Genomic DNA, 11,772 nt, shown 5'->3' on the forward strand with positions numbered 1-11,772 from the left:
TTTTTCTCGACCCAAAGACACAGTTTCCCCAACATTCAAAATTTCCTTCAGGATTAATTAATTAATTGATTAATTGTGTGTATATGTATGTGTGTTTGTGTCTGTTTATCTATCTGTCTGTCTGTCTGTCTGTCTGTCTATCTATCTATCTATCTATCTATCTATCTATCTATCTAGATACAGTAAACCCATCATGAATTCTTTTTTTTCACTCCTTTTTTCCCCCCACTACATCACACAGTGTGCATGAGGACAAGTATGTTGGAGGTTTGCCTGACAATTCTGCATTTGTTTTTTATTTGCCCTGTTTTTGCTCGCCCCTGCTGTGGCTGTGTACATCACAGGCATCCAGGACATGACTAAGCCGCTACTTCCCAGGGGAGGCCAAGCATGGCACAAACAACTGACACAAACAACTGACCGAGACGCTGGCACTCCATGTCTCTTATTGGTTCCTGGTATTCCTGGTATTCTCTCTAGTTCGTATGTGTCTGATTGGCTAAGCAGAGATAGAGAGAGACGGTTGGGAAGAGATGAGCGGTTGCTGAATGCATCTCACATGCTGTGTCAGTGGGCCTTTTTCAAAGAAATACAAGAGAGATGTTTATTCATTTAAAGACCTTCACAAGGACGGATGATTTATTGATGTGCTCTTCCAGCAACTCATGTAAGGCTTTCAGAGATATGGCAGAGCAAACAGCTCACTCCTAACTGCTGTTAGTTTGCAAAATGGTTCCCTGTCAGCACAATGTACTCAGTAGCTTTGACAGATGCTTTCATAATACAATTTGCAGTGATGCATTTAGCCTACAACACGAATCAATGCATCATGTAGATTGATAGTTTGATTTTGGATCGATACAGTCCACTAGACTTTATTGGAGATTAAAAACAAGGCAAGATAAGGCTAAGAATTAAAGACATACCGGTATATGTTCACCAAGTGACTGAGAAATGAATCACTTTGTGCAGCTGTGCCAAAATGAGCTGTGGTTGTAGGAATATTTGATTCTCATATTTTAAACTCTTCCTAGACTACTAGAGCCACTCTAGTTTAATTTAGATAGGAATTGATGTTCTGATACAAACACATTCAGAAATTCACTCAGTGTAAGGGCATGAAGAACAGCAAGCACATTTTGGTGATCATGACGTTGGCCATGTTGATTATTCAAGTCAACTGGATAAACACATGTACTTTCCTTACAGGTTGTGGAAGAAAATGGACTGAACTGTTTGGGACTTTTCTGCCCAGTGTGTGTGCCATGTGTTGGCTTGTTTTCTTGGATTCCTCATTTCTTCCATTTCACAAAAGGCAAGAAGCCCCAGTACACGGAGGAAACCATAACAATATTACCTTCGTTTGTTTCAGGTGAAAATAGAGGAAAAGAAGATTGATGTGAGCAACGTCCAGGCGAAGTGTGGCTCCAAAGACAACATTAAACATACCCCAGGCGGGGGCAATGTGAGTGTGTGAGATTATGATGGTGGTGACACATCTTGTCACCACTCCAACTAAACTACCATTTCCACTTTTTCTCCTCATTTCCCTTTGATTTCTTTGTCATTTCCTTTGTTTTTGCCCTGAAAAGTGCAGGCTGTGACTTGCACTGAAGCGTCACAATGTGGGAGGTTAACATTATTCTTTTTCCTTCTTTCTTTTGTTTGTTTTGTTTCTTTCTGTCTGTCTGTTTCTGTGCACCCTTTCTTCCTCTGGCTCCTGCAGGTGCAAATAGTTCACAAGAAGGTGGATTTTTCTAATGTTAAGGCTAGGTGTGGCTCCAAAGACAATATGAAGCATGTTCCTGGCGGTGGTAATGTGAGTAACCCAACAGGAGGAACCCATTGGCTGGAGCTGAGTCTCACAGCCCAGCAGCTGAATCCACACAGAGAGAAACTGGGAGTCTGTGGCAGCAGACAGCAGAGTCCACACCGGATTCTCTGTCTTATTGCTGGCGTCTTAAAGGATTTCATGTAGCTGTCTCCACATTTGGGGATGCTAATGGAAAGTAGCAAGCCAAGTTGATGGGGACGTTTATGGAAAATTTTCAGAAATGACCTGCTGGCTTCAGCTACATACATTTTGCCTCTAACTCTTGGATTCTCTAGGTGATCTATACTGGCAGTCTTTTAATACTTGACTTACTTTCAGTCCATCTGGACATGTAAAGGAAATGTACATATTATCCTTTCAGTGATGGAAAAAGACATGGTCTGCGGTAACTCCTGCGGCCTCCTCTCTTTCTGTGGATTCAGCTGAAACAGTAACAAACAGACGTGGCTAGAACTTTAGGGGAGAAGACATCACAGCCTCCCTCTGTTCTTTAGCCAGGCAATATTTATTTAGAGTATTGTATTGCTTATATAGCTGGTTCATCAGCACATACTGATTATTAGTTTTAGATGTTTCTCAGTAAATTATCTAAAGAAACTGATTATTATGAGGGTAGTTGCATTAACATTAATATGAGTACATTCCAGTCAAAATATCTTTGAACTATCTTTGAACTTTTAACTGGATTTTGAGTGTTACTTGAGTGTTGAGTGCCAATACTACTTTAACTAGTTTCTTTCTTTTTTTTTAAAGTATATTTTTGGGGCTTTTTTGCCTTTATTTGGACAGGACAGTGGAGAGTGAGACAAGAAGCAAGCGGGAGAGAGAGGGGTGGGATCGGGAAATGATCGCAGGTCGGACTCGAACGGTACGGGCGCTACTCGTATATGGTACGGGCGCTGTTGCCTGCCGCGCCACAGCACCCCCCCTACTTTCTAACTAGTTTCTGAATTAAATATTCACACCAGTGCATTAATACTAGCCAAATAAATTGTACAGGTAATGATAGATTAGCATACATTTGTTTTAAAGCATATACTCTGAGATTAGCATTAATTTAGCTATTTTTCTGTGAAATAACAAGACACAGAACATTTGTTTTAACTAGATTCTTAAATATTTAATTTGCATTGAAATTAGGGGATGGATGTATTGGAAATGAGCTGAGAAGAATATGTCAACGCTTCATTCGCTTCCCAGTCTCAATTAATGCTATTACCGTCACTATCAATTTGTTCCACTCTTGGAGAAGAAGAATATCTTAACGAATGAAATTGTAGTCATAAGATGACATGAGTCTTTTAAGCCAAGTTACCATCAGTAAGTCTCCTTGGCTGGGTTTTATTAGACTATATTATATGACCTTAGAGTTCCTTTTGAAGGAAATTAATAAAAAAAAAACATTAAAGGATAATTCCGGTGTGATTTTGACCTAAAGTGTGTTGAAACATGATACCGAGTGTGAATGTATGTCTCATAGCTCACCTCGGCTTGTCCCCTACACTCAGAAATCTGGCGCTGGTTAGCCAATGCTACCAACACAGTGTTTCGTTGTGGTGCCTCGGGCATCGGCCTAGCCATGCAAATTTTACACCATTTACGAGGCTCAAAGTAGCTCCATACTTCATTGGTAGACTTCCGAGGGCCTTGACATTTAAAACGAGACATAGAGAACTTTGAAAAAGCACTGGTAGTTTATTTACAAGACGATTGCCTCGGGCATCGGCCTAGCCATGCAAATTTTACACCATTTACGAGGCTCAAAGTAGCTCCATACTTCATTGGTAGACTTCCGAGGGCCTTGACATTTAAAACGAGACATAGAGAACTTTGAAAAAGCACTGGTAGTTTATTTACAAGACGATTTATACAGACAGTACCTTAAGGAATTTTACCGTTCGACGCCATCTTGAATTTAGTCACGATAAGTCGAGCGACGAGTACGAACGAACAAGTATGAAAAGGGATCAGATTCCAAAAATAATTCTGTGAAAATGCTTGGATTTCAGTTGCTGCTACTGGAAGCAACTGAATCCATGCATTTCCACTGAATTATTTTTGGAATCTGATCCCTTATCATACCTTATCAGACATACGTTCACACTCGGTATCATGTTTCAACACAATTTAGGTCAATATCATACCGGAATTCTCCTTTAACAAAACATTAACTTCCTCTTACCAAGGCACTTCCATTTTGCAATTTAGTTGCTCTGCTAATGTTATGAGGAAAAAAGTTGTTATTAGCATTACATGTCATGTCGCATTTCAGACTTATTCGTTGCTCAAATTACATTACTTATTGGATAAGGTTAGATTCGATTCAACTTTATTTTCATTGTGCAGAGTACAAGTACAGAGATAATGAAATGCAGTTTGCGTCTAACCAGAGGTGCAAAAAAGCAGAAAAGTGCAATGTTATATACACAGTATAGGCAGGTGGTGCATAAAGAGTGTAAGATATATAGTGCAGTGTAGACAATAGCATACAGTTAAGAAGGTGGAATGGCTTACAGTAATATAAATTAACAATAAATATGTGCAGTGTATTATTATTATTATTATTATTATTATTATACTGGATTGTAAATCAGAACTAAGGAACAGATGGTTCATGATTTGCTAATTTATTTAGAGATCTGCCGTAAAAGGACTGGCCACAGCTGTTAGATCTATCCCATAGTTTGAAGTCTATCCTTGTAAAAAGAATTCAAATGTTTTAAAGCATTCAAAGAGGGTGCTGCTCAGTCCACTTACCGATCGACTGGTTTTGGTGTTGCCCCATGTAGAGAAAAATCAATAAAGGTTCCACACAATCGAACGTATTAGATTTGATTACCATCCTGCAAACTGATCAATTGAAGTAAGCAACTCTAGGTCAGTTGCTGGTGAAATGCCAGCCCTCCTCTTCACCCCTCAAGCCAATGGTTTAACCCATCTCATTGAATCCCAATAGAGGGTTCTTTGACAACGTGCACACTTAACCTTCTTTGACCTTTCCAACCCTCAGGGAAGAACATTTATGATCGGACAATAGTAGACTGCTATGTTCAAGCAAAAATGCCCTCTCTTTGCCATTTGCCAATCAGAAGACTTTTCTTTCTGCCATTGTCCAATCACTGTTGCGCTTTAAGGGCTCAGGTTTTTAAAAAGCTTAACTGTTATGACGAGACTTCAATTAGGCTTAATTTTCTGAGCGCAGCATTAGCAGTCAGGGCCACTGAAATCTTAGCAGCCACTGAAATCTCTGTAACATCTCTGTAGCATTAGCATTTTTGCTCTCACATCACCAGTAGCAAACTGATGACAACACGTCTAAGATTTGCCTAAATAGCAAAATTGCTTGGAAAGGCTTGTTTAAAACCACTTGGCTAATCTGAATGGGGTGACACCTGAGCCTAGATTGACCATAGGACTTAGAAATGACAGCAATCCTAAAAGCTTTAAAACTCTGGCATTCCTACTGTAGAACATTCTGGATGAACAGCTGTACAGCCCTGGTGTCTTTGGTCAGCTAGCTCCATTCAAGACTGTTGGCAAACTCTTGAGACCAATCATAATCCTCTGAAACAGCCTTCTTTCCTAGTTCCTTGTGTCGGTGGCCACTGATCTACACTGGATAATTGAAGGTTGAACAGCCTTCAGAGTGGCTACCCTGTGTTTTGAATTTAAATGATTTCCAGTGATGGACAGGGCGCAAGGAAAGGAAGTTATTTTAGAGTGGTCAGATGATCTCTTGCATGGGTAAAGGGCAATGCATTCTCAGAGATGTCTCTGCTATGATGATGCCCCCAAGTCTGCCTGTCTGAAAAGCCAAGAAGATATGAAGAAGACATTCAAGTGGCATTTAGTTGTTTTCAGTGGTGGTACCAAGAAACGGTTTCTGATAAGAGTGAGATGATTTCTAGGCTGACTTTCTAACTCAAACCCACTATGCCAACACAATTCCTTTCATAAATTCATGCTATGTACTTCTTCCTATCATCTTAACTGAAAGTATACAGTTTTTTTTTTTTTCATTTACCCAGTGTTAGTTAGAGTTGGTTTAATCCCTGAACTGCATGAAATGTATAGGAAGTAAATGGCTGGACCACCTGATGTCTCAGTATGTGAATGTGTGCGTGTGTGAGGATGACCAGGTTCCTGACGACCCCTGGGAGTATGCGTATGTGTGTGCTGATCAGTGTAGGAGTTTTTTTCCTTTTCTCTTCTGTCTGTGTTTATGTGTTAGCTGTTGTTCTAAGGGATTACTTAGAGAATGCACTTAACATTCTCACAAACCTCTTCCCTTTTCCTAAACCCAACAAATTTAACTATGGAACTTGTGCAGTGGGCTTTATTTAATCCCAACCATCTCTAGCTCTGAAACAATACACATACCAGAACAAATAGTGACTTATTGTCAATAGGACTTGTGTTATAGGATGAAACGGGACCGCCAGGGTAAACAAGTTCAAGTTGGCAGCCAGTGCTTTGTTGCATTGTTGAAGCAGTTTAATCAAAGGTTGCGAAAACTTAAGCAACTGAAAATCTAGAGCCAGAATCTGTGCTGGCCAAGTGCTTGGATTGTTGGATAATCACATCATTCTGCACATGGGTCTATTGCACTCAGATCCATCGTTCTGCTGATGACAAAAAATGAGCTGAGCTTTGATAATAAGACTGCATTCTGGCATGCTGGGATTGTTGAGTCTTGGTGATGGAGCGAGCTGGTACACTCTCACAGTCACACTCCCAGCTACAAACACATACACATGCACAAACACACACACATTCTGTGGAGGATGGCTGAGAGAAATCACTGCAGTGGCAATGCTGACACCAGCACTCTGTCTTACTGCAGCAAACCACACTCATGATAGGCTTTCTGCCTGAGCATATGCATGTGTGAGTGTATGTGTGTGTGACTTTGTGTGTGTGTGTGTGTGTGTGTGCATGTTCTTGGACAGCCTATTGTTCTGCCTTGCGCAGTCAGCAGGGAGGCATTTGCCCCTCTGTTGTGAAACTGAACTAGTTGGCGGAGGAACTGCCAAACGCTGAATGGCTATGTGAGTGGACTACACAATGACTTCATTCTCCTTCACCCTTCTCCCTTTATCCTCACGTAACTTTCCCTTTTTAATGACCTCTTCATTTCCCCTCATCTTTATACCTGTACTGCTCTCTCCTCCCCTCAAAGGCCTGTCTCTTCCTGTATGAGAAGTGACTGCTTCAGTAGCTGGATGGCCTTGGTGCAGTCCTGCATGTGTCTTCTCCCTGCTCTGGACTCCCCTGAGCTGGAGGTCTGCCTGCCTTGCTGGATTTCCTGGCTCTGCTGAGGCTCAGCCAGTGTCCCCTTGTGGATGGGATGGACTGGGGTGTGTGTGTGTGTGTGCCTCCCCTGTCGTCTCTGACCATTTCTCCTGTCTCTTTCTCTCTCTCTCTCCTCCCTCTCCCGCTGTGTCCAGATCCAGATCGTACACAAAAAGATCGACCTGAGCAACGTGCAGTCCAAGTGTGGCTCCAAGGCTAACATCCACCACAAGCCAGGTACGTTTGTGACTATGTGTATAGTAATAGTCCTACTGCTAAGCTGTAAGTCTGTGTGTTTTTGTGGACGTTTCTCTATGTAGTGTACCATAATTCTATCTACAGACTCGTATGCAAAAAACTGACTGACCTGTGAAACTCTGGGATTGCTTGAGCTTGATTCCTCATAGCAACAGCACACATGTGGTCAGGAAGCTCTAGGGGGCGCCAAATTCATTATTATCATATCAGTGCTGTGCAATTAGTCTTGGGTACCAATTTCAACACAAACTCATTTTTTGCATTTGAAATTTTTTGGATGTTTATCTTGGGCAAGCCATATCAGGCATTAATTAAAGCCCATTAATCAAATAAAAGGACAGTGTTTGAATACCTGTGTCCCTTTGGTGGTCCTCTGTGGAATGCTCTGAAACTTGTCTTGGCAAGATGTTGAACTCTGTCTGGGTGCAGGTGGTGGGAGAGTGGAGATCAGGTCTGAGAAGCTGGAGTTCAAGGGCCAGTCCAAGGTCGGCTCCCTGGAGAACATAGGACACACACCTGGAGGAGGGCAGAGGAAGGTAACCAAGCTCTTACCTCTCATGTCTGGACTCCAGCAATGTTTTTATACTTCTGTAGAATTCATTCAATGAGAAATGTAATGGATAATTGAAGACCATTTTTTAAACAAAAATGCATCACACATTTATAATAAATTGGTAAAATAAATACAAACGTAGAGGCACACTCAACATTTCATTTCTTAATAAAATGTCCATAATACACCAAATCTTGGTGGATGGTGTTTCACTCCCTTTTCAAATGAAATCACGCTTGAAAAGTCACAGGTGCTTTATGGAATCACCTGAAGTGGTCTTGTGGAGTGATCTGCTTGCACATGGTGTGATTGCACTCTTCTGGCTTGGTCCCTGTACACAGCTGTAGGGCTGCACAATGATCGCAATCGCAATATGAACCACTGCAATTATCTAATCGCCAAAGGCTACAAACAATCATGCACAGTTAACCTTGTCACATTTATGATTTTTATATTCTTGTCATCTTCCATGTCTGATCGGTGAGCATACCTAATGAGTGAGAAGCACAGCACTTGGTGATTGGTGAGATTCCCAGTCAATCAGGAGTGTTGTGCTTCTCATACACTAGGCATGCTCACCAATCAGAAGTGGCACAACTTAAAGAGACATTTGGAATATTGAACTGAACCAATTCATTCACATTAAAAAATCATATCGGAATCACAATATCTCTCAGAAGAATTGCAATTCCATATTTCCCCCAAATGGTGCAGTCCTACACAGCTTTGCTACCGCATCCAGCACCTTGCCTCATCTCTGACTGATCCGTGTCAATCGACTGCTCGCAACAGCTTCTCTATTCACTAGTGTTTCACCACTGAGTTACTCATTAGGATAAAGGAGATAAACATTTTCAAAAGCATTACGTTTATATTGTGTTAATCAGTTAAAAAAAACGAATGCAGACGTTGAGTGTGCTGTGACTGCAATTAAAGCCAAGTGCTGTCTTGCACCCTCATTATTTAACATAAGTGTTGTCTGTGTAAGAGAAACCTATTACTGCTGTTCAAAAGATTGTCGAAGCAGTGCGCACATCACACCGTGTAGGTGCTTGACCCAAGGCAGTGCAATATGAAATAGTGTAGAAGTCCACACACTAGCTCCCTTTTAATGTAACTATAGTGTTCTATACTTTTTCCATATTACACAATTACGGCTTTAATATCTGAAATCTCATACTCATATTCATATAGATTGATAGCCAATTCAAGCAGACAGGATTGTACACACTGCATGCACACATGTACACGCACACACATGTAAGTAAGTATAAGTATATATACTCTTTTGAACCCGTGAGGGAAATTTGGTCTCTGCATTTATCCCAATCCGTGAATTAGTGAAACACACACAGCACACAGTGTACACACAGTGAGGTGAAGCACAAACTAACCAGGAGCAGTGAGCTGCCTGCTACAGCGGCGCTTGGGGAGCAGTAAGGAGTTAGGTGCCTTGCGCAAGGGCACTTCAGCCGTGGATGTGGGCATGGGAGAGCAGTGCTCAACCACTTCTTCCGCCCACATTTTTCTTACTGGTCGGGGATCGAACTGGCAATCCTCCGGTTACAAGCCCCGAAGCCCTAACCAGTAGGCCACGGCTGCCTACACATGTACACACACACGCACACGGATGCACACACACACTGAGAGAGAATAGCAGACAGGCCTGAGTGAGCAGACGGCTGAGGGCAGACAGGAGCACAGTAGGAAGGCTGCCTCGCCTCTCGACTTCCTTTCTCTTCTCCTTCAACCAGCATGAGTGGCATCACAATCCCCCTCTCTCTCTCTCTCTCTCTCTCTCTCTCTCTCTCTCTTTCTGTCACGTGTTTTGTTTCCTCTCTCACATGTCTTCACCCACTATCTCCGTCTCACTGTTTTTCCAGTCCCCCTCACCCTTTCCCATTTAATCAGTGTGGCATGTCATTCCTAGCATAGCAAAAGCATACTAACCTTCCTTTCAGTCTTACCTGTCTGTCACGTCTTAACCACAGAGGCCTCATGGGCAGGACATTTTAGTTTCTCAATCAAGCATTTTAACAGAGATCTTAGATAGTACTGTACATGTCTTGGCACCAAAAACGTGGCCGAGTCAGGAGAACATGATCTCCTCAAACAGGATCTGGCCGGCTCATATGTGGTCATAGCCGTCACCCTCGCCGATGAGCTCATCTCTATAGTTAAAACCAGCGCTGCTGTTCGCTCTTTGTCATCTTTTATGCGATTTATGTTCCCTCTCTATGTCTTTCAGCAAAACAGTGAATGTTCTTTACCCTACTCTGCCTATTCGTGGCATTTCCCATCTTATATGTTCCACCTCGGATGTAAGGTTTCTGCTTCCTTTGTATTGTGATTTATTAATATTGTTCTCCTGGGGTGACTGCCCCCCCACCACCACCACCATCACTCCATCCCTCCTGTCCACCTGTAGAAGGAGAAGGGGAGGGAGCCAGAGGGAGGAGCCACAGAGGCCTCCTCCAATGGGAACGTTCCCAGCTCAGACGGCTCAGGGCTCTCCTCCAGTGGGAACGCTTTGAGCGCAGACCTTTGTGACAACACAGAGGCTGAGGCAGCGCTGCCCTCTGCCCCCGCACCACTAGAGGGCGCTGAGCTGGCAGGGCTGCAGGCCTCCAGTGAGTAGCTGCCTGTTTCTCAGCATAACACAAACACCAGTAGGCTTACAAACATTCCCAGACAGCAGGCTCAAGTCTCAGGCGTGACTGACACTGGGACAGATGAATGAGCGAACGGATGAATGACTGAATGAATGGATGGATGAATGACTGAATGAGAATACACCAATGCATACCGCTATAAGATACATTCCAAAAAACAATTTTGCACAGTTAACAGTGAGGTTATGGTGAAGAATGAGAACATGTTTACATGTGTTTTCTATGTGGGTAAATGTTTTACTTAAAACATTTTAAAGGAGAGTTGCATTATGACAGATTAAACCAGAAAGGAAAAATGTGTACAATTTCAAACACCAGAGGGCGCGCATACTCTGATATCCACTCCACCGCACCTGCTGGTTCAGGGTGCGTTGCCATGGTTTTATACCTTGCATACACATTTCGGATCGGGTCTAACCTTTCTTTTACTGTCTATGGGTCTACTAAGCATGTCTCAAATTCTTCAATTATACATCAAAAAGACGAGATCAAAGTGAATGTATAGCTTTGACCGCAGTCATTGGAGATGCTGGATAATAACAAACGAATCTTATCTTTTTGTATTATTTATCTGGCGCTTTTGTTGCAAGGACATTCTGGAACAACATGGGGTAACTCACTGTAGTAAATAGACCTTACAATGGGCGATGCCATTCTCAAACTTTGACCTGAGGACCGGCCGGTTATGTCAGACTTGGGTCGCCCCCTGGCCCATATTTTGAGAAACACTATTAAACTATGAAGTAAGGTAGGCTATGTCAGTGGCATGTAAATAAGATAAAGGTGCTTGTCATAATATGCCTTTCCCCCCAATAATTTCGACCCTTGAAGGTATCATTGCTGCTACTGAAACAAATAAATGTAGGCTTATCCCTATATTCTTTCAGGTTCCAATTATCTGCATTTAGAAATAGTGCTAGCCCTATATGCTTTGAGCCAATGGCATCTAGTTTTGCAAGGCACAGCTAATTAAGACTTGTAGAAGTTTATCACAGCAAATGTACAGCTATGCACTAAAGCCTTCCCTTCCTCACTGCAGATTGAATCCCACAAAGTGAATTTCCGTGATGGGGCGAAAGCAAGAACCGACCACGGAGCGGACATCGTCTGTAAGTCAGCTGACCTCTCCATGGACGGCTCCCCCCGTCGCCTCAGCAACGTCT

The 11,772-nt window shown here is 42.4% G+C and overlaps 1 protein-coding gene across 9 annotated transcripts in view; it reads left to right on the forward strand.

The window, feature by feature from the left end:
* The window catches only part of LOC143102354 (uncharacterized), a 52,805-nt gene extending 41,033 nt beyond the window's left edge, over window positions 1–11,772 (forward strand). For 8 of the 9 annotated variants that reach the window (XM_076265885.1, XM_076265883.1, XM_076265888.1 and 5 more), the window contains 5 exons: window positions 1,373–1,465; window positions 7,282–7,363; window positions 7,814–7,920; window positions 10,366–10,567; window positions 11,649–11,772. In XM_076265885.1, the coding sequence (XP_076122000.1) occupies window positions 1,373–1,465; window positions 7,282–7,363; window positions 7,814–7,920; window positions 10,366–10,567; window positions 11,649–11,653 (489 nt within the window). In that variant the 3' untranslated portion in view covers window positions 11,654–11,772. The remainder of the gene's footprint in view (window positions 1–1,372; window positions 1,466–7,281; window positions 7,364–7,813; window positions 7,921–10,365; window positions 10,568–11,648) is intronic. The other variant, XM_076265889.1, reaches the window with a different exon arrangement.

Source organism: Alosa pseudoharengus, unplaced genomic scaffold, assembly GCF_046254945.1.
Source record: "Alosa pseudoharengus isolate Yale_2024_CS ecotype anadromous, Long Island Sound unplaced genomic scaffold, YU_APseudo_1.1 YU_APseudo_1.1_scf_4, whole genome shotgun sequence".
Taxonomy (NCBI): Eukaryota; Metazoa; Chordata; class Actinopteri; order Clupeiformes; family Clupeidae; genus Alosa; species Alosa pseudoharengus.